Raw genomic sequence first — 23,601 nt, 5'->3', positions numbered from 1 at the left:
CGCCGAGCTGAAGTCCACAAACAGGATCGTAGCATATGTCCCTGGGGAGTAGAGGTGTTGCAGGATGTAGTGCAGTCCAGGGTGGGAATTTCACGGCTGCCATGGACGCCATTGCCCCACTCTTTGGCCTTGATGCCCGGTGGAAAAGGAAAAAACATCATAGGGCCACGGTGGCCTTTGTGCCCCTGGCCCGGTCAGCGTAGCGAGCTTGCCTTTAATTACAGCCACCTGAGTGCAGAGTAGTCACTCAGAGTAACTTCAGCGAGTTCGCAGTTCGCACAGGTGGAGTCTCATCATCACATCGATGATCTCAAGTGAAAGCCTCTCAAACAGCAGCAGCATGTCAAAACAGAAGAAGGACACTTACAGCACAGCAAGCGAGCTCAGCCGGTTTTGACATGATACATAACTGACTCATGTGGTAGGATTTAGTTCGGTAAAGTAGGAAACAGATTCGAACCTCCCAGATCAATAACTCAAAAGCGAAACATTGTTAAAACACAAACGACTACTCTTTACTACCGTAGTAAGGTAGACAACGAGCTACAACCATATTTTCATCAAAAAGAGTGCTCCTCCAGGCTGGACATTAACATTTGTCTCTATGGTCAGCCGTCTGTGAGACGAGGGCGCAGGGACCGTCTACAAAGTGCAACACCAAAAAGAGATTCTACAAAAAAATATTCAATAACTTCACTATTATTCAGTGTAGTGTCACCAAAATCGCTCCTCACATCAGTGGTCTCCTGCTGGTTATTTTACAATTTTTTGTTTGGAAAAAATGTGCTTTGGCATAATTTGGGGGAATTTCTATCGGCAGAAATATTCAATACCTTCACTAATATTCAGTGTATTGTCACCAAATTTTTTTTATTTAAAAAAAAAAAGTTTTCTAAAGTAACATTAACTTGATATTGGTATTAAAAATGTTTTAATACATAATCCATGTCTTATTATAAATTAGGATGTTATTGTATCAATCTGAAAGGTAAATAATCAAATTTTAATCAATGGCCTTTGTGCCCTGTCATGTGAAGGCCAAATGGCCTGGCCCCTAAAATGACGAAATTCCCACCCTGGTGCAGTCCCATGTTGATTGCATCTTCCACTGACCTGTTTGCCCAATATGCAAACTGCAGGGGTCCAGCAGGGGGCCTGTGATGTCCTTCAGGTGGCTCAACACCAGTCTCTCAAAGGACTTCGTGACAACAGACATCAGAGCCACTGGCCTGTAGTCATTTAGTCCTGAGATTGCTGGTTTCTTGGGGACTGGGATTATTGTAGAGCTTTTGAAGCAGGAGGGGACTTCACACAGCTCCAGTGATCTATTGAAGATCTGGGTGAAGATGGGGGCCGGCTGGTCAGCACAGACCTACAGACAGGAGGGTAACACGCCATCTTGACCTGGAGCTTTCCTGGTCTTATGCTGCCTGAAGAGCTGGCACACATCCTCTTCACAGATCCTGAGTGATGGTGGAGGGTTAAGTAGGGAGGGGTGAGGGTGGTGCGGGGGGGTGATGAGGGTTGTTTGATGTTGGAGTGCTTGATAGGTGTGAATGTTGGCTTTTCAAACCTGCAGTAGAAGTCGTTCAGGTTGTCAGCCAGTTCACGGTTCACTGCAATGTGGGGGGATGGTCTCCTGTAGTTGGTGATCTCCTGTAGACCTCTCCACACTGACGCAAACCTGTTAGCTGTGAAGCTGTTTTTCAGCTTCTCAGTGTAACACCTCTTTGCAACTTTGATCTCCTTTGTCAGCGTGTTCCTGGTCGTGTTGTACAGGACTCTGTACCCACTTCTGTAGGCCTCCTCCTTGGCCCGACGAAGCATCCTGAGTTTTGCGGTGAACGAAGGTTTATTACTGTTGTATGTGCAGAAGGTTTTCCGTGGCACACACATGTCCTCACAAAAGCTGGTGTAGGATGTCACAGTGTCAGTGAGTTGGAAAAATGATTCTGTCCAGATCTGTAGCAGCGGCTTCAAGAGTTCCTCAACAGAGTACCAGACTTCCCTCTGGCCACCCGTCCGAAATGGCAAACCCGCAGTCAAACCCAGAACACTTAGAGGAAACCAAACCCTAACCCAGACAAAGAAGGATGAACGTCTCCATACAGCTGGATCCACACGCGTGAGAATGAGTTGGTGTCTAAGTTCTGACTACCACCTTAGGAATTTAAGAGAATTGAGACTAGGGTATTGTTAGTATTAAAAATGACTCCCTAAATATTTAATATATAAAAGCCGACCCATAATTTCACCATCCGCCCACGATCACATAATCCTATTACTCATTACAGTCTTGACATTTTCTGTTATCTGTTGTTGTTTGTCTTAATTGTCAGTTCATTTATTTTACCTGGAATTATTTAGTAAAAAAACATATATAATCGTTTGTCGTTGTTTGTGCAAGTCAGTTCTAATCTGGAGAACCCATGGATCTGTGTAAAGAAATTACTGCTTCAGAATATTAGACTGAATATAGATTTTGAAATTGAATTAATTGATTTGAAATTAATTTCAACTGTTTAAGCCAAACTTGTACAGTTGGATTTGAGTAATTTCCTCCGGATTATTCAAATAGTTAAACAACAGAGGTGGCGCGCCATTTACGAGTGTATTATTGATCACCAGTGATTAATTACCTTTATTATTAAGTAGTGTATCTCCTACAGTAGCAACCAGGAAAGGACATGTGGAAGAGGAGAAGATGGGAGAGACCAGAAAAGGGGAACAAGAGACCAGAAAAAGACAGCAGCTACACAGGCAGGACCATAGAGGTTAGGACAAGACAGCAGAGACCACTATCATGTTTAGTACCCCCGAGCTCTTGGAGTTGGCGTAGACCACGTCCATGGCTTTTGAGCTGGCGTTGACAGCGTGGGCCAGTTCCTGTTCCAGACTGTGGTGAGACTGAGCGACTTCACGGATACTGAAACACAAAAACAAGAATCGACCTCCATATCTTTCAATGAACACACACTTCTACATGACCGAGCTGTATTTTATATACAATATGCTTTCTGTAATAACTGTCATTTCAAGGTTTGGATTGTATTCATTTTCATAGCTGCAACATCACCACAGTGTTAAGGTATAAAATAAACTATATGTGAGAAATAATCCTTAATAACTAATTTTGATTTAGTTTGTAAGCAGTGACTTGAGCAACAAGTAAAATGAAAACATGATTTATAATCTTGTCACAATACAATTCTACTATAATTAATGTATGATAATGTTCCATCACAGTCTGATGATCCTGTTATCTCACAATGTTTAAAGAGTCTCTTTACTGTTTAATTTACAATAATTATTATTTTGAAACGGTGTTCGATTGTTTTACTATATATTTATAATATTATATAATATTATTAATATCGAGAGTGCAACAGTTACTTGTGTTATTATAATTATTACTCTGTAACTGTTTGATTTATTAAAGGACAAATCATAGTGAAAATGATCCAACACGACATTGTCAGACGTTCTCATGTTTAAAACACAAACAGATTTAAATGAAAAAAACTTTGTTCGGGAATGTCCTTACAGAGTAATTAACGACACGTGTGAGCTCTGAGTTAGGGCCATTTTTGGGTCGTTGACCCAACCAGCCTTTGTGTTGGTTGTTTGGATTAGGGTCGGATGTGAATTGTTGTTATCTATACAGAAGATGTAAATGCTGAGGAGGATAACTTCAAGTTTACACAGGAACATTTGGAGGAGACAGTCTGCCCTTCTTTGGCAGTGCAGTACACATTGAAGAAGACGGAAGCGAGTTGAAATTGTAAACTCAAAGATCAACACTTGCTGTTAGACTCTCATCACACACTGGAGCACAAGCTGGAGGTCATTAGAGCCCTAAACCATCGTCCACTAAGTCAGAGGGGAAGGAGAAGGACCAGAAGCACATCAGGGGAGGACTTGTAATCAGGGATGTCTCGATCCAATCTGCAGGAACTGCAGGATCGGGATCGGGATATACAGGCATTTTTCCACTGATCGGGGATCTGCAATTTTGAACGTGAACCCAAGCCCAATTCTTTTTACGTCAGAGCACAATGTGTGGCAGAACGCAGAGGTGCCCGTAATGTTACTATGCAAACCTGTGGATAAAATGTCTGCAGTCTGGAAATAACTTAAATTAGAAAGCGAAAGCAGTCTAACAGCGACATGTAACATCTGCAGTTAGACCGAGGGGGAAACGAAAGAGCTGCAGTTAATACAATTGGTACTATAACATATTGCAGAGAAGGTAATTAAATTAATCTCTCTGGATAACCAGCTGATCTCCGTGGTACAGGTTCAGGGTTTTCTTCATCACCTCTTGGTTTTGTATCCCCGGGATGCCCTACCATCTCTGCATTACATCACACTGACTCCACTCTTGAGTTACAGCGTGCCCTATGTGCACTAGTTTGGTGGGTCTCATACAGCAGAGCATGTAAAACAGACAGTCGAGGAGATGCTGAACACTGTGAAACAGACGAGCAACGTGTCCAAGTCATTTTACATGACAAGGTAAGGAATATGTAAAAGCAGTGGATGATATGGAGGCACCAAGCGTGGGCTGCGTCTCTCACACTTCAGCTGCTGTAACGAGGGTCTGCTGTCACAGTGCAGCGTCACACACTCACCTGCTAACACCAGGAAGGTGGAGGACGATGTTGGAATAGCATATGCAGAATAAGATAGAGCCGTATGAAAGTATAGACTGATTCAGCAAAATGAAAAACCTATTAAGGAACAGCTTGGATGCAGGTACTTTGTTTATTAATGCAGTTGTATTATCCAGGACAATATGAGTTAAGGCCGAGTATCAGATCGGGACTCGGTATCAGCAGAAAAATCATTCCTTTGAGGACAACAATGTGAAAATCTTGTCCAGAGAAGACCGATGGTTTGAAAGAGGAGTAAATCTGCCCAGATAGCTTAACAACCAATCACACCTGGGCTCACCTAGCCTTAAAATCCACATACAGGCCGGTTTGATCAACAAGCTACAAGTGGCCCTAACGACTCTGAAACTCTGAGCTCACACATGTCCTTAAAGACTCTGTAAGGATACTCCAACACAGTGTTTAAAAGCCTGCAACTCCCCTACAGTTAATAAGAACTAAAGAAGCTTGGATGAGAGTTGAAATGTCAACAAACTGAAACAACATTAGTTGAAATAGTTGCAAATTAATTTTCTGTTTATCGGCTCATCAATTAACTGATTCATCACTGCAGATCTAATTTGTTAAGAATTATGACAGCATTTCAGGATCAGTGGCTGCTGACTCCAACCTACTCCTGTGATCAATGAATGGTTACATTTATAGAAAGTGAAACATATTACAATCACTTATTTCTATGATGAAAAAAATGTCTTTTATCAGGATGATTCAATAACAACATTATTGAAAAGTGTTACCTGTGTATGAGAGCTCCTGCTGCCTGACCAAACTCACTGACGAGTGACGCCTCTTCCTCAGAGACAATCTCTGGTTGTGAGGACAGGAGGGGCTGAGGGGCCTGAGGTGGCGGGGTCCGCGGAAACTCACACTTCTGTTTGTCCTCCCACGATTTCAGGGTGCTTTCAAATGCCTGGAACGAACACACACAATCACACACACACAGAACGCATTGTAGTGCAATGTAGTTTTAAGTGAAACTCTCGCCAAAAAGCAACCAAGACTTTATTTGTGAATTTATGAGTCAAACATTCGTGTAAAAGCATAATTACAACGAAAGAGGCACTTCTAAGATTTAGCTTAGTTTTGTTTTTCGGGCAAGCTTATTTTCAATGGGAGTGCTACGGGCACTTTTACGATAGCATCAAAATCTCTATTTTTAAAACAGTAAGAAGTCTCGACACAACATGAAACTTTGCTGGTAGTATCACCAGGGTCTCTACACATGAACACGAGCACTGAGAACATTGTTTGTGTACACAGAGTTTACTAAAAAAGAACGTTTTTGAACAACTCACGTTAGCAGTTGCATATCCAGCGCGCCGCTGTCATGGCAGACAAAAAGTGTCGATCCTCGAGTGCGACCTAACAGGCAGGAGAGTAATGGTGGACCGATCCTCAAGCCTTCCTGTTAGGTCGCACTTGGGGATCAACACTTCTTCTCAATGCTCGTGTTCATGTGTAGAGACCCTGGTGATACTACCAACAAAGTTTCATGTTGTGTCGAGACTTCTTAGTGTTTTGAAAATAGAGATTCTGATGCTATCGTAAAAGTGCCCGTAGCACTCCATTGAAAATTAGCTTGTCCAAAAACGAAACAACGGTAAATCTTAAAAGTGCCTCTTTCGTCGTAATTATGCTTTTACATGAAGGTTTGACTCATATTCAATCACAAATAAAGCCTCGGTCGCTTTTTGGCGAGAGTTTCACTTCAACTGTTTTTATTTTATGCCCCCCCCCCCTTCATATAAATAATGGTGGAGTGAATATTAGGAAGAGCTTTCCATGGTGTCAGACGAGTGCACCTTTACGACACACTGGCCCAGCAGATGAGCACATTCAGCGGTAGACTCCTCTCACCCAGATGCACAACTGAGCGCCACAGGAAATCATTCCTGCCTGTGGTCATTAAACTTTATAACGCCTCCCTAAGAGAGTCGCCTCCGTCCTTCTGTAACCTGACTCAAACATGGACAGTCATTTCTTTTTTGTACTTCTTGCACCTTATTTAACTGTATATATTTATATTTATATTTATATTTTGCTCTTAATAGATGTTGCTTGTATAATATATATTATTTGTATACCTGGAGCTTGTAACAAAAATAATTTCCCCCTGGGATTATTAAAGTATTTCTGATTCTGATTTCTGACATAAAGGGGAAATTGAGTGTATGCTTGGACTTACCCGGTCCCTGGTCAGTGTCTGGGTTCGGTTCTTGTGGATTATCTTGATGTAACCTGGAGGCTGGACCCAAGCCTCCCCATCCACCTGCACCGGGACACCTTCATCACCCAGGATAGTGATCTTCACCGTCCGACACTGAGATAGACAGACAGGTGACACAGAGAGACAGTTCAGACAAAGAGAAAGAGAGAGAAAGAGAGATAGACAGGTCAGACAGACGGCTGTACCTGAGCGATGCGGTGATGCTGCAGGTTGATGACTCTGGAAACGGCCATCTGCATGCTGCCGAAGACCGCTACTACCTCCAGGATCTTATCATCGAAGGACGGAGCCGTGAATGTCTAAGAGACAGATGGACAGACCAACTGTAAGAATGACAGACAGACAGACAGGCTAACAGAGAGGCAGACAGACAGGTTAAGTTCTCACATCGTCCTCTTTGGTTCCTCCCCAGAAGTTGGTTCCTCCAGCGTAACTGGGGATGTTAAGCACAGCGATGCCTTGCAGACTGGGCAGAGGGATGGGCCTCCCATCACACTGATGACAAAACACACATCAGATTCAGGTTTTTTTTTCAAAAGATTCCATGTTTGCGAAAGGAAGTTATATCAGTGACAAGGTCTGATTAAATAATGTGCTTGAGCTCCATGACTGTGACCTCTTACTGGTCTAAAACCAGCAGAACCAATTTGTTTGTTTGTCTCACCTCCAGTAGGACCCTCTGCTCCAGGTTCTTGTAGGTTCTGTGCAGCAGCTCTTTGGTTCCCAGAACACCGTACCACATCATGTTCTTAGTTCGACTCCTGAACAAACAACACTCATTGTTTGTTTCATAGATTTCTTGATTCAAACCAAACTACAGCTGTGACATCAAATAAATATCAGTTATTCCTCGAGGGAAGTTTGATCTTAAAATTTCTCTGAATTCTGTGTGAATGAACTGTGTGCTGTTATTTTGTCAAAGTGTTTATTTACACTCTCACAAGGCCCAGACAGACATCAATGTTAATAATAACTTTATTTGTATAGCACTTTTAAAAACATGGTTTACAAAGTCCTTTGACAGAACAAAGCAAGAATACAATTTACAATTACAAAGGACGATAAAATAGATTGCATGAAATAGTTGAAATAACATAGGTAATGATACAAATTAGTAAAGAAGATGAGATAATACAGATGAAATAAATAAAGTAGGCCAAATAAAAGAAATGTAATAAATAAAATAAATAAGTAGAACAGAACTCGAAGACAGTTGGAGTAAAAATAAACATAAAAGGACCACATCATATAAAGGCAAGTCTATAAAAATGGGTTTTAAGAAGTGATTTAAAAGAATTTACCGATCCTGCAAGCCTTTTCTCCTCAGGCAGGGCTTTCCAAAGTCGAGGGACCCTTATGGCAACGTAAAGGTTACACAATTACATTAAAGGAGTAAAGTTTTGTTTTGTACCTGCACTTTTCTGGATGTTCGTCTCTCTTGTTGTTGAAGTCCAGAGAGATTTTAGCATCCAATCCAATTCCAAAGTAGTTGTTCATGACACACTTCTCAGTATAGCAGTCCCTGAACGACACACACACACACACAACCACTTTAAACTTCCTGATAAACTGAAGCTGGGTCATGTTTAATGATGTCAGATCACAGACTTACATGTTGTCAGGGTCACAGCTGAATGGGTCGGCATTCACCAACAGTCGACTGATGACCGAACTGCTGGAGAGAGAACCTGAGATACCCCTGAGACCTACACACACACACACACACACACACACACATCAGAATGCTGTCATGATGACAAAATAAACTTCCTATTTAATGTCACAACTTCTTACCTGGATAGAGGATCTTCGTGTTGAGCATGGGCATGTTCTCCCTACTTCCTGTCTGGACAGGAAGTGATGCAGAGCTGCCGAGTGACAGGCTGCCTTTACTGATCAGCTTCTCGCAGGGCGTCTTACTGACTGGAAAGACAGACAGACAGACAGAGGTCTGAATTAAGTCCTCAGTCCAAGGCCTTAACTGTCCTAGTCCCTGCTGCTCTTATTAATGAAGCAGTTGAAGGTGGTGTACTTATCACCCACATACAATGCTGTACTGAGTTCTCTCCCCAGACAGCTTAACAACCAGTCACACCTAGGCTGACCTAGCCTTAACAACCCAAATGAAGGCCGGTTTGACCAGCGACCCGCAAGCAGCCCTAATGATTCTGAAACTCAGAGCTCACAGGTGTCCTTAACGACTCTGTAAGGACATTCCCACACAGAGTTTAAAGGCCAGTCAACTCCTCTCCAGTTAGTCGGAACTGAAGAAGCCTCTTCGATGAGAGGTGAAACGTCGTCCAGTTACCTACAATACAGCACCTTGTTATGAAGCAGATTAATGTGAAGCATTTACAGGAAACACAGCTTGTATTTAACAAATTATTGTTGGTGCTGTACAGGAAAAGAGACAGTACACTATTAACCCTCTGAAGTCAGAGGACACACCGTGGCGTCCAAATCACATGACCGATTTAAGATGACGTAGCAGCAAGACGCAGTCGCTGAGGCTCCGTTTCTACTTGTGTCGAAAGTGCAGACTTCAAACTATATACCAGTTTTTAACCAGTTGTGTTGATAGGCCAAGTAAAACCAGACTTAAACAATAGTTGTATAACTTTGTAAATTTCAAAAACTAGTAATAATTTACAAATTTAGCAAACAACAATTTATATTTGCATTCCACGTTGGTTTTGTTTGTGGTTTTCACTGTAAAAAATCTAACTTTTTCCTAGTCAGATTTTATGTTTTTTGTTTGATTTTAGGTCCAATGTGTTAATAAAGTATGTCAAAATGAACCCGCTGAAAAAATGACACCAAACAGGCCAAGATAAACCGTTCTTAAGGTGAAAGATAAAGGTAAAATCAGAAGTGATCAAAAAACAGCCAAGTGTACCCTCGACCCCAGAGAGTTCAAAGCAGCATTACTCTTACTGACATAAGCAGCAGAAGTATCAGTATGACTGACCTCTGCGAGTGTTGCGGTGTTTGACGCTGTAGGATGACTGCAGAGACATCTTATCGTCCTCCTCCTCCTCATCTTCCTCCTCCACCAGACCCTCCTCTTCCTCCCCCCGACTGAGAGAGAAGAGCTGCTGCTGAGTCTGAGCGTTTTGCTCATCCACAGCTGGGAACACACAAACACAGAAAACTTTATTTATAAAAACACAAAAAAACAGAATACTGTGGATATCTGTCTGTCTGTCTGACCTGTTTCTCTGACCCTTCCTGTCCACCTGCTTGTCCTACCTTTCTCAGTGTGTTCGATGATCTGTCTGATGGCTTTCTTCAGACTGTTGGCTCTCAGCATCAGCTGTTCTCTAGGTTTAAAGATGGCTGCTGCTGCAGAGGAAGAGGAGGAGGTGTTGGTCCGTGGGGAGCAGGACGTGTGAGGATGATGATGATGATGTTGAAGGGAAGGAGGAGGCAGTACAACACCCTCCACTTCCTCCTGCTCCTCAGCGATGGTGGGTGGAGGAGCCTGGTGGAGCATGGTGGAGGCCTGAGACTCTTCGTTCAGAGTCTTCAGCAATGAGTCGAGTTTCTCCTTCAGCACGCCGCACTGACACAGACAGGAATCATCAGTCAGGACACAGAGTGGTGTATACGTTCAGAACTCTTCATTCAATCAGTCACTCATCCGTTGGAAGACACAGGATGTACACATGAAACGGTGTCATTCAGTTTGGAGTTTTGATTTTACAGAAATGATGAAACAGCAGCAGACTTCCTGCCTTCATATTGCAACAGTGATTTAGATAAACAGAGCTAAACCAAATAATTATTCCTATCAGAACCAAAAGCCGTTCTGGAGCCTTTGGTCATGTCAGAGTGTTCTTCAGCAGTTGTGATGTTCTCCACTTCTCTTCAGTTGTCAACTTAAAACTCTATTTCTTCTTCTGACACATGTCCACTCTGTGTCTCTGAGGGATTTAAGTTATATGTGATTCAGACTGGATTAAATCTGAATGAACTCTGATTACAACATTCTGTTTAATAACTTAAATGTACCTTCTTGGCCATGGCCTCCGACTCTTCTGAACTCTCCGTGTTCTTCTCATAAGCTTTTCCAACACGAGCCACAAAGTCCTTCACCGTCTCACACAGGACCCTGAATACACACCGACACAAACAAATACACAAACATATGGTCAGTTTATCAATCTTGGGAAAACAGACAGACAGGCAGACAGAGAGGCTTACTTGGCAGAGGAGATGACGACAGAGTGTTGGTCTGAGGTCAGAATTTTGGACAGGTGGGCAGCCACTGAGTCCTCATAGGTGAGAATCTGCTGCACCTGGATCAGAGGAGACAAACGGTGATGTCACACAGGTGTGCATCAGTTTCATGTGATTCAGAGTTCTCAGACAGAAACCAGCTTTCAGTGAACGTCACACAGGTGTGTCCAAGACATCAACTCCTCACTACACCCTTCAATGTTAAGACACAGCAAGAAGTGACATCACTTCCTGTTACCTCAGAGTCGTCACTGCAGTCTTCTGTGGCGGTGGAGGCAGAGTGTTGCCGTGGAAACTTGGTTTCATAGACCATGATGCTCCACCTGAAGCAGGAGGAGAGAAAACAGTTAACGGTCTCACATCACCTACCTGTCTTACATCACTCATCTTTCTCACATCACCTCCCTGTCTGACATCACCTCCCGTATCACATCACTCACCTGTCTAACATCTTGGTGCTCGCTCTCTCCAGTTTCTCCAGTATCTGAGGCAGCTGAGTGTCGTCGTCACAGGCAGAACCCCAGCCCAGAACTCGGGCTAGATCGTTCCCAGTCCCAAGAGGAAGAACTCCCAACTGACACTAAATAACAACAACAACAACAACAACATCATCATGCTGAGTTCACAGCTCACAGTAATTATCAGCGATATCTAAACTGTGTGGACCCCCTCAGACAGAACTGTTACTGATGGGGAGCTGAACATGTTTTCATCACAGACTACAGAGAGTTTAACCATGATAGACTCCAGAACACTTCCACAACATTCACACATTGACTCTGACTTGATTGGAACTGAAGAGTCCTGTCTCTGACAATCACATAGTTTTCTCTCTGTACCTGTTTGTGCAGTGTCAGGGCGTCGATCTCAGACAGAACCCAGCCAACACTGCCGTCTCCTCCACACACCAGGATCCTGAACGTATCAAACTTCTGGAACAAACGCAGACTAACAGAGAACCACATTTAAAGTTGTTAAGCCTGTTCCTACCAAACTCTCTCTCTCTCTGTCCCCTCTCTCGCTCACCCCAGGTGTGGTCCTCCGTTCATCAGGTCGAACACCTGCGCCGGGTTCAGCAGCTGTTTGAAGCGTCGAAGGAACTTGACACCCTGATTGTCTCCACTTTTAGAGTTGACAAAGACGAGCAGAGGACTGGTGCAGGACGGAGGACACGACGCCTTCCAGAAACCTGAACACACAAAAATAAAGGATGGGCTCAGCATAAACTCAAGTTTTCATGGTGTCTCAGGTGGAGTAGAGAAGTCAAAGTGTGGATGAAAACAGTATCTAAGCTTCCATCAGTGGATCATGTGAAACTCACCATCAGAGTCGATGCTGTTGAGAGCCGTCGGAGGGATGACGGACACTTTACACTGACCCAGAGGACACTTGGTGGACAGCTGCTCCTTACAGCCTGAGTGCACCTGCAGGACAGAGGGACCAAACAAACCTCAACAAACACTGTAAAAACCTGACTACACTTGGACCTGTCACATGACACCTTCAGTATAATGCTAACAGCACATCTTGACACACTCACCACTGTGTTAACAACAACACTGTTCTCACTTCCCAAACGGGTGTTTCACAAAAAAATCCCCCCACATGATGCTGTTGTTCTTCTGGAGTTTAACTGAAAGTGTCACAGCTCTACATCCTAGCTCTGGTGGAAGGGTTTTTAATGTGAAACACCCGCAGGAAGTGATGATAGTAACCATGGTTACCACAGTCTCACCATGGCTTTACACCAGAGACACCTCCAGTCCTGCAGTCGGAGAACGCTGCCACACGTCTTGTCACAGACGTTACATTTAGCTGAGACCGGCAGGTTCCCCTCCAACCACTGATGTGGCATCGACACCTAAGGACAAATGACACAGGTCAGAGGTCAGAGGACAGAACACAGAGGACACAGGTCAGAGGTCAGAGGACAGAACACAGAGGACAGAACACAGAGGTCAGAGGTCAGAGGACAGAACACAGAGGACAGAACACAGAGGACAGAGGTCAGAGGACAGAACACAGAGGTCAGAGGACAGAACACAGAGGACACAGGTCAGAGGTCAGAGGACAGAACACAGAGGACAGAACACAGAGGACAGAGGTCAGAGGACAGAACACAGAGGACACAGGTCAGAGGTCAGAGGACAGAACACAGAGGACAGAACACAGAGGACAGAGGTCAGAGGTCAGAACACAGAGGACAGAGGACAGAACACAGAGGTCAGAACACAGAGGACAGAGGTCAGAGGACAGAACACAGAGGACAGAACACAGAGGACAGAGGTCAGAGGTCAGAACACAGAGGACAGAGGACAGAACACAGAGGTCAGAACACAGAGGACAGAGGTCAGAGGACAGAACACAGAGGACAGAGGACAGAACACAGAGGTCAGAGGACAGAACACAGAGGTCAGAGGTCAGAGGACAGAACACAGAGGTCAGAGGACAGAACACAGAGGTCAGAGGTCAGAGGTCAGAGGACAGAGGACAGATAGGCGTTGAACTGTTAAAGTCCAGGAACATTAATTTATGTCTCACCCCGTCCTCATCCTCAATGATGTCCCTCCCAATAGAAGCCAGTGTGGTCCACTTACAGTTGTTGGTGGCTCTGACCGCACAGCGCTTATGAGCCTTAAATTTACACACTGACACACACACACACACACACACACACACACACCAAACACAGACGGGTGTCAGACATTCTAAGTATTCAGGTTCTTGATGAAATAGAAGGAGGCCTCACTGATACCATCACGTTAGCCTTCTGTTAGTGTATATTGTGTGTGTAGTGTACTGTGTGTACAGTGTTTACTGTGTGTACTGAGTGTGTACTGAGTGTGTACTGTGTGTAGAATGGGTACCTTCACAGGACAGGCCGTGTGATGTCACTCCTGACAGTGCCTCTCTGCAGACGTTACAGTATGTCGGTCTGGCGTGAGAACAGGCGTACCAGTTGTGCATCCCACTGAAGTGGTCCATGCTGTACTGGGTGGACTGGGAGAGACAAAATCAGACAGTCAGCGGCTTATAGTGGGACTCACTGGCCACACTGGTTTTACTGGTAATAACACAGACCTCATAGTTCTGTCTGTTCTGGACGCTGCGCAGAGCTGCCATCCACTCCTCCATCTCCTTCCTGTTGTCTGCACACAGAATTAGACGTCTGCAGGGGGTGATCACCTGTACACACACACACACACACACACACACACACACACAGGTAAAAACACTGGTTAGCCTTCAGTTAGCCAAGGAGGTAGAGTTGCAGCCATATTTGACTAAAACTAATAAATCAATCCAAAAACGAAACTTGACCATAACTCATTTGAAAGCCTTATTCTTCGTCTCCCTCACCCGGGCTGGAAAACGATACAGCCAATTCTGTTTGTTATAGTTTACAGTGCTCCTGGTTATTAGTCTTATCAGACCATTATCTACATTTTTTTAAATTCCCATTACTGGACTACATGCCACAATGCATGTTATTAAACCACTTCTTAAAAAGCAGACACTTGAGGCTACTATACACCCTATCTAACCTTTCTCAAGATTCTTGAGAAAACAGGTGCTAATCAGCTTTTGACCTTCTACAAAACAAAAGTTTCTATGAGAATTTCTAGACAGGTTTCAGAGTGTATCATGGAACCGAAACAGCCTTGGTTAAAGTTGCAAATGATCTCTTAAGTGCATCTGACGAGGGTCTTGTCTCTGTGCAAGTCTTTCTAGATCTTAGTGCAGCTTCTGACTAGGGGTGTAACGATACACAAAAATCACGGTTCGATACGTGCCTCGGTTCTGAGGTCACGGTTCGGTTCATTTTCGGTACAGAATGGGAACAAAATGCAAAACATAAATTTGCTTGTTGTGTATCCAGAACTTTTGTAAACCAACAATTTATTGTAACATTAAACAAAATATGAAAATAAAATTAAAAATAGAATACTGTTGTAAAGTGCTGCCTGGTAATAACTTCAATCTATTATTCTCAAATAAACAAAATATATCTAAAATAAGCTTTCCAATGAATAAAATATTCTTAAACAAAAAATATATGAAATATTATAAAAATAAATTCCTCACAGCGTGTTAAAGGCTTTTAACTAAACTTTTCCACAAGTAAAGTGCAGCACTAACAGTTCCAGCATGTAGCCCTGTTCAGTTTTACTCAACCTTCTTATTCTTTGCCAGAAAGTTAAACTTGTCCACATTGACTCCACCCATGAGTTATTTCTGAGTACAGGCTTTCGTTGTGAAGATATAAGGACGACAACATGCACTTTTGGATGATTTATTTATTGACACAGTCACCTACACTGTCACTGTGTGCTCTGTAGCACTCCTCTAACAGTGGTTTGCAGTGGTCCAGCATCTCCGTGTGGAATAGTGTTCAAGCCCATTTGAAATGAATATACATATGCATGACTTGAATCGATGAGCAGGGTGATCGGAATGTTTTTCCTGGTTAGTGGACATGGCTGAGGACCCCTCACGAGACGGGATTCTCAAACCACACCTCCAGCACACCTGTGAACCTCACCAGTTAGAATGATCACCAGTTAAACTGTCACCATGTCCTTCTCTGTTGCAGTATTTAACGAGGAAGCCGCAGTGTTCCCAAGCAGGAGACTTTAGTGATGAGGGAGGGTCCTCAAGCTCTGTTTTCTCGCTAGCGTTAGCCATGACGTAAACGGGCTGCACGTGTAGCCGCAGGCGGAAAATAAACACACGCAACTTCCGTTCCGGGAACTCACCCGTGCACAGCCCTGTACCGAACCCAAGATCCTGTACCGAAAGGGTTCAATACAAGCACATGTATTGTTACACCGCTACTTTTTATACTTTTAACCATCAAATCCTGTTACAAAGACCGGGACATTTAAGTGGTATTAAAGAACCTGCATTCATCTGTTTCAAGTCCTATTGATCGGACCGATCTCAGTTTGTACAAGTCAACAACGAATCCTCACTGTATACCCAAGTCATTCACGGGGTTCCACAAGGTTCTGTGCTCCGACCAATACTATTCACTTTATCTATGCTTCCTTTAGGGAATAGGTAATCCACATAAAGGCAGATGCCAATAATCCATCAGCTAAACTTCAGGCACTCATTAAGGACATAAAATCCTGGATGACCTGCAATTTCCTGCCTCTAAACTCAGACAAAACAGAAGTTTTTGTTCTGAGGGTTAGGGTTGCCTCCAGCACCACAGTCAGGAATCTGGTAGATCTTTTAATCAGGATTTGTCCTTTCACTCCAACATAAAACAAATTTCAAGGACTGCCTTCTTCCACCCATGGAAAAATGCAAAAATCAGGAACATCCTGTCTCAAAGAGATGCGGAGAAACCAGTCCACACTTTTGTGACCTCAAGGCTGGATAATTGTTATTCCCATTTATCAGGCTACCCTAATATGTCTCTGAAGACTCTCCAGCTGATCCAGAATTCTGCTGCGCAACTCATGTTAGAGAACATATTTCTCCAATATAAACTTCTCCGCACTGGGCTCCTGTTCAATGCAGAGTTCAATTTAGGGTGTCTGTAAATACATGATTCAAGGAGTTTGGTTTAGACCTGCTGTGTCATGAGACGACTTTTGTTTTGTTAAATTGCCATTATATAAATAGTATTTACTGGTTTATGTCCACTGTTCTGATTCTTTTAACAAAACACACAAAAACACTTGGTTTCAAGGGCATAGGAACCGGGGGGGGGACGTGTCCCCTCCAATATTGGAGACAAGCGCATTTGTTCCACGCAAAAATTATACCGCAGAAGAGAAAAGTATTTCATTTTGAAATCTTTAACTCACTTGCTTTTATTTTGAAAGCGCAACACAGCGTCTTATCACGGCCGCCCCCTCACAACTCGGACTGTTAGGGAAGCGGGAGTCTGCAACTGGCAACAGGTCAGAAGTATTAAGATGAAAAGACAGCAGTAGCTCAGTTTAAGTGATTTCTTTCTCATGGGGAAGAAAAGAAAGAAAGGAAATGTGAGTTGGTAATAATTTTGTCCAGAAGGATAATTATATGACATACACATGTCTCACACCTAGAAAGGAGTTAGTCTGTCTGTGTGTTTTTCGCTTGTTCTTGACATTCCCATCAGTATTTTTCTATACCTTATTCATGTCCACTGCTTTCATATTAGAGATCAGATGAAGTTCAGCTGGAAACTAACACTGGTGAGGGTGATGCAGGGAGAGCCAGCACTGCAGAGTTGCAGGTAGGTGCTATTATGAGGGTGAGGTGATTTTACTTTGTTGATCATGAGAGGAAGGTTTGAACATGATAAGAAGTGAAGACGGTTTAAACAATAATATAAAAAACATGATTTTAATATTGCACTAGCTTTCCCATCAGTATTTTTCAACCTCAGTGCAGCTTTCTATGTTTCGCCTGAACTACTCATTTAACAACAGTGCAGAGGCTGCAGGGATCATTCGTGGATTGCCTGTAGATGTGCGTAAACTATTTGGGCAAGTGGAAAACCTGGTCAGGTTGCTTTTGGTAGTCCCTGTTTCATCCTCTGAGGCAGAGAGAAGTTTTAGTGTCCTCCGCAGGCTCAAAACTTGGCTCCGGTCCACAATGACTCAAAACAGACATCAACATGTTGCTGTCTGTCATGTCCATCAGGATAAACTTGACTTACTGGAACAGAGGTCAATTTGCAAGCAATTTGTGGCTTAGGAGGAAAACACCTTTTGGCTCTTTTGCCTAGGCCAGTGTTTTTCAACCTTTTGTGTGCCATGGCACATGTTTGACACTGAAAAAATGACACAGCACGCAAATTATTGAATGCAGGACTGTACAGTGCTATCCAACTTTTATTTGTTTACCTTTACCTACACACACCAGTTGGTTAGTGGCAATGTGGAAGGATATCACACTTGAGAGTAAAAAACAAGTTGGTTTATATGTTAAAGTTCTTGATGCTGTTTTTGTCTTTCACCTTAACCTTTGCCTGTATCCGTGTCTGTTTTTGAGGCATAAGATACAACTAAGAAAAGAAAATGTATTCAGAAAATTTGAATTCAAATTTTGATCAGTATTCTTCAGTGTAGTTAATCTATGACATAATTCTGTTCAAACCATTAACGGATCTGTCAGGTTTCCGATATGTGTCCCCCACAATGTTAAACTCATTCCGACGCCCCTGCTTGGTTTATTTTTCTGCTCATTCTCCCGAGTCACACAGCTATGACATCACAAAAACGAGACTGTTCAGTTTTAATGACTGTCCTGGAGCAACATTAATGATAATGTACCAGGAACAACACGAGCAGTGATATAAGATCATGTGAGATTCAGGCTGGAACACTTTGCGTATTTATACTGAACCATCACAGTACCAGCGTCACAGAATACACCGTCTGCACACTGAAACATGTCATGTGGAAGCAGAGTTCAGAGGCATCGTCAGCAGCACATGCTGAGGTTAGCACAAGAAGCTGATTAGTGTGTGTTATACCAGTCATTCACATTAGCCGTTTGGGACGGTTCAGGTTCCCTTCAGATACAAGACCAGGACAGTGAGTGAATAGAAACTCATCAGTCATCCTAACACACATTCATGATATCCAGATTAAAGGAAAGGATCCATATGCATTTGGGTTTTGGTCCCTAAACTTTGACTCTGAGACTAGGTATGAAACAACCAAACCTCCTGTGTAACTTCACACACCTCAGACTGAATCACAGACTGCTGGGGAAAAAAGAGAAATAAATACATGTTTATGATATATACTATCAAACACCAGGGAGAACGAAGCAAGGTTTATTTAATAAGTGAGGAGACAGTTAAAACTGTCATATAGTAATAACCAGCACTTAGAAATTATATCCAGAGGAAACATGTCAGGGAACATCAGCAGATCGGACTGAGAGATGCTCAGGACGAGTATCTGTTAAAGAATACTAATAAATATAACTACATAGAGTGAACGGTTCTGATTAATTTGGTCATACCAAGTGTCTGCTGGTGACGACAACAACAACAACACTGAACAACATACAGTCAAACAGACAAGAAACAACCTGTATAAATACATGTTCACAGAGGAGCAGACTGACACTGGTTCATGGTTTTAGTAATGTGCGGTTAAATTCCAGAAGTTACAGCTGACATCAGAAGGGAGGAGCTTCATGCTGTATCCAATCAGAGTTCAGTGAATGTTTTCCCTGTGCAGACAGTGCAACCGGATGTTGGTGTTTCCTATTAACACCTCGCTGATTTTAAATGGACATCAAGTGATGTCTTGTGGTCTGAAGTGTTCAGAGATTAAAATAGCTTCAGGAAACATTCACAGACATCATGAATCTGTTCTCAGATCTGTGGTACGCCACAGCGCTGCAGTTCAGCTCACATGACTCCAACACAGATAAGCTGTTTCTTTTCCTCTTCAGTCTCCAAAACAACAAAATGGAATCTTCTCAGGAAGTCCACTTTTCTTTTGTGACATCAAGAGTGTTTCTGTTGGTCATTTTCTGTCTTTCTAATTGATTATGATAATTACTTAATTACACTGCATTCAGTTTTACTTTCTGTTACAACTTCAGATATGACATTCAGCTTTTTTCCGTCTTATGTGATGGCCCACTTTTAAATCAGAAAACAATCTGACAGACATCCTTAGGTTAAAACCAGCTGCCTGTTTGTATCATATTCCAGGGTATAATTGGCTGTTTTTGACTATTTTTGATTTTGCCATTATATTTCACCATAAAAACTATTTACTTGGTGTCATTATTTTCAGCACAACCTCACGTGTGACTGTACAGTTATTTTTTTATTATGACATACTGTATTAACACAATGGATCTAAAATCACAAAAAAACATAAAATCCGAGTAGAAAAAGTTAGATTTTTTTTACTGTGAAAACCACAAATATGTTTAACAAACCATTTTTTATTACTTATAATGCAAATATAAATTGTTGTTTGCTAAATATGTGCATACATTTAAACAATTTACAAAGTTATATGTAACTATTTACATTTAAATGCAGGCAATGCTCATTCAGCAGTCTCATTGTTTTGACTCATTAAACAAAAACCGACTCCACTACACACTAAACACACTACACCAAACACTACATAACACACTAACTACACACTCCAAACACGCTAAATGTCACAAATCTCTCAACTCTCAATATCGCTGTCTACACACCGACCGTCGTTGCCTGTCATTCATCTGCCTCCATCCCTCCCACAACTTCCTGTTACTCAACAACCAAACTTGCTGCTTGGACACTTTCGTGACAAAAGCCTGTTTTTACCGTTTCTTCCTGCACCTGACACAAAGCAAACGTGACGGCAATGTTCGCGAAAAAGCGTGGCGGACATCATTTACCCTAGGTCCGGTTTTGGACGTGCCGGTGCGACCGGTCCATCGCCTCGGGAGGTGGGCCGTGTAGGTGGGCTAGCGGCTGGCAATTTAGATGCACCTAACAGAATGGGACCGAACCGCCGGCAAAATCCCGGTCCAGCTCAAGCCGCTGCAGGTACAAATCTGCTTGTTTCTTAAGGTGGGGGGTCGCAGGGGGGCTCTGCAGTGATTGGCTCTGGTGCGCACGTGACTGTGGTGGCTCCGGTGGACATGCTCGCTGAATTGGTAAAGCATTTCTGAAATAATTTATTCACGGTATCACTGCAGTCCAAACAAATGCGACGTTGCACACCCTTGAGGCACACACACACACACACACAGACAGACAGACAGACAGACAGACAGACAGAGATTCCTTGCTTTTATAGAGAGATGACAAATTATAAATTTATAAAAGCCTCAATTTCTGAGGCAGAAGAATACGTTTTACTTCCAGCTCAGTTTGTTCAGAGATGCTTTATGTTTTCTATGTTACTAAAAATAGTGAAATAACTGAACTGACAGTCTGCTGCCCTCATTAAATCCATTGAGCTGATATGACATCACAGACTGTGAGTGATGACTCTGACCAATCAGCTTCTTACCTCACAAGACGTCAGTCTGAGTCCTGAACCACCGACACAAAATCCACTTCAAATGCAGTCCTGAACCAGGACAGTTTAGATCTTTAAGAGGTTCTGGTCTTTCAGCAGAACCTGTTCTGGTCTTTTAGCATACCTGGTCCTTGTCTTAAGGCCCCCACACACCGCCCAGACGTCCAACTGCCTTATCCGACCACTCTCCGACCACTCCGTTGCCTCTTGTCTGACCTGTTCGGCAGAAAAGTTGCATTGAACACACCGCTTCGACGTGCTGCCTACTCCACAGTAGCGTGTATGTTCTGCGCTTGCGCGAGATGCAATAAGCGGGTGGCGCTTGTGTTGTGAGTTGTAAACGAGAACCTTATGCACGCAACTCTCTTTACTTTCGATCAAAACGAAACTTAACTATTTCCGATAAAAACAGCTGCATACTAAACATGCAGCGAGGCATTACCAGACGAACAAGAATTAATTTGTCCTGAACGGACAGAACAACTAGTCTGTGCCAGTACTGCAAAACATGAAAACGGGGAATGACGGAACGGAGTGCATAGAAAAACAAAGCGCACACAGTATTCCGTCCCTCCCACACACCGCGCTGATTCGCTAGCACAACGCCAATCAGAACGGCTATTCAGCTGGCACACAACCAATCAGAGAATCCAATGGCTCAGACGTCCGACGGCCCTCCTCAGAATTAGCATGCTCAGTCGGATCCGACAACGTCCGCGCGGCTCCGAAAGCTTCCGACGCAGCTGAACACACCAAACATATTTGCTCCCGACCTCGTCCGAGCCTCTCCAAACGCTTCAGACGTCCAACGGTTGGGCCGGTGTGTTCCTGTCTTTAAGCTAACCTTGTTCTGGTCTCAGTGACAGTCTGTTGCTGCTCTGCTGCCCTGTCAATGCCCCCCTCCCCAAACACACATACACACAAAGACACACACATACACTAACTCCACCCACATCCTCTCCTATGACTCAGGGTGACTTCCTGTCTGTCGTCATCCCGACCCCCTTGACATGGAGGAGGAGAAACTGACAGAAGAAGAAGAAGAAGAAGAATCTTTAGACACACACACACACACACACACATACACACAAGCTATAAATACACATCAAAGCTGAGCTGCAGGCTCATTTACAAGTGACACATTTCACCAGGGAGGTCTTTCCCTGCTCAGGCAGCTGCCCCCGCGACCCGGCACCGGATAAGCGGATGAAAATGGATGGATGGATGGACATTTCACCAGAATAATAATATATAATAATCCCCATATAATAAACCCTTTCACATTAAAAGTTTCACTGATAAGCTGAATCACCCACACAATACATATGGAAGAAAATTGTGATTGAAATCTATGATATGGTACCGTTAACTGTTCTTAACAGATAAGATGAGAACTCAAGAGAAACAATGAAAGAAGGACCGAGCCACTGATATATCACAGAGAATGATCGGCTTCGTGGAGACACGGTAGTCCAGACCTGTGTGCGTTTCTGTTTCCTTTTTGTTTTGTTTTGTTTCTCTAGGTATTTATTTATATGGTCTTTTTAATAATGGAAAATCAATAGAAATAAAGTATTATCAGGGTATATACAGCAATTCTTAAGTTGAATCTAATACCTTTTTTAATACCTTTATAATGTATTTTGATACCAACATGACTTTGAGCTGCAACTGTGGTGGCAACCTTTCGAACTTCAGTGTTGGGGGTAACTAATCATGAAGTAACAGATTACTGTCATTTTGTTACTTAACCTTCTGAGTGAATAAGCGTAGTAATGCTTACAATTCAAATCAAGTACCTATTAATACTGGATACTTTGTTACCTTTTTGCCTCAATAAAAACACTGACATATACACAATTATTTGTTATTTAAACCTAACCCAAGACAAAAAATGATTTCATTGTTAAGTGTAGGATGAGCACATACCACTTCTCTGGGGCCGGTCTGGGGGGCAATTTTGAAAAATTACCCTTTAAATGGTGACTACTGGTGAGATTTTTTGGAAAAAAAATTCATTTTCAGAATTTCAGAATCAGAATCTAAGACATGAGACAAAATAGTGTAGAAGTTGACATTGCTATTTGAAATATGTTAACCTCTTGAGCATTAGAGAACTTGTTTACCATTATTTTCTTTATTATTATATATTTTTTATGAAAACAGAATCTGCTTCAAAAGTCAGTGGGCCACATGACATGGAAGCTATTCAGAAAAAATAAAATACAATAACAATGAGTGTGTCTCATTTCTCCAGTTTACTAATATCTGCTGCTGGTTTGGAGTAGCTGGGTCACATGACATGGAAGATATTGAAAAAACTGCAATTATTTTGACCGTCCTCCTGCTGCTCACACTGGGAGAACTTCAGTAAAGTCTCAGCTGGACCCGAGTGAATATCCAACCTGAAACTAACTTCATCCCGGTTCAATGAGTCGCCTGCTGCAGCCTTTGAATAGGATGACGAGGA

At 42.8% G+C, this 23,601-nt stretch overlaps 1 protein-coding gene across 3 annotated transcripts in view; it reads right to left on the bottom strand.

Annotated features, from left to right (window-relative positions):
* The window catches only part of dgkd (diacylglycerol kinase delta), a 43,799-nt gene that overhangs the window by 8,439 nt on the left and 11,759 nt on the right, over positions 1-23,601 (bottom strand). For 2 of the 3 annotated variants that reach the window (XM_030397941.1, XM_030397952.1), the window contains exons 4-25: positions 14,221-14,325; positions 14,007-14,139; positions 13,681-13,787; positions 12,875-13,000; positions 12,461-12,563; positions 12,166-12,328; positions 11,979-12,087; positions 11,580-11,719; positions 11,378-11,462; positions 11,104-11,198; positions 10,912-11,011; positions 10,150-10,462; positions 9,869-10,027; positions 8,695-8,823; positions 8,513-8,606; positions 8,312-8,422; positions 7,565-7,661; positions 7,288-7,395; positions 7,086-7,199; positions 6,859-6,993; positions 5,411-5,583; positions 2,815-2,926 (exon numbers count right to left, since the gene is read on the bottom strand). In XM_030397941.1, the coding sequence (XP_030253801.1) occupies positions 2,815-2,926; positions 5,411-5,583; positions 6,859-6,993; positions 7,086-7,199; positions 7,288-7,395; positions 7,565-7,661; positions 8,312-8,422; positions 8,513-8,606; positions 8,695-8,823; positions 9,869-10,027; positions 10,150-10,462; positions 10,912-11,011; positions 11,104-11,198; positions 11,378-11,462; positions 11,580-11,719; positions 11,979-12,087; positions 12,166-12,328; positions 12,461-12,563; positions 12,875-13,000; positions 13,681-13,787; positions 14,007-14,139; positions 14,221-14,325 (2,811 nt within the window). Of the gene's footprint in view, positions 1-2,814; positions 2,927-5,410; positions 5,584-6,858; positions 6,994-7,085; positions 7,200-7,287; positions 7,396-7,564; positions 7,662-8,311; positions 8,423-8,512; positions 8,607-8,694; positions 8,824-9,868; positions 10,028-10,149; positions 10,463-10,911; positions 11,012-11,103; positions 11,199-11,377; positions 11,463-11,579; positions 11,720-11,978; positions 12,088-12,165; positions 12,329-12,460; positions 12,564-12,874; positions 13,001-13,680; positions 13,788-14,006; positions 14,140-14,220; positions 14,326-21,122; positions 21,276-23,601 lie in introns of those variants that run through there. The other variant, XM_030397961.1, reaches the window with a different exon arrangement.

The sequence above is a fragment of the Sparus aurata genome, chromosome 2, assembly GCF_900880675.1.
Source record: "Sparus aurata chromosome 2, fSpaAur1.1, whole genome shotgun sequence".
Lineage (NCBI taxonomy): Eukaryota > Metazoa > Chordata > Actinopteri > Spariformes > Sparidae > Sparus > Sparus aurata.
Note: the sequence above shows the minus strand (reverse complement) of the source record. Positions and strands in the feature narration are given on the sequence as shown.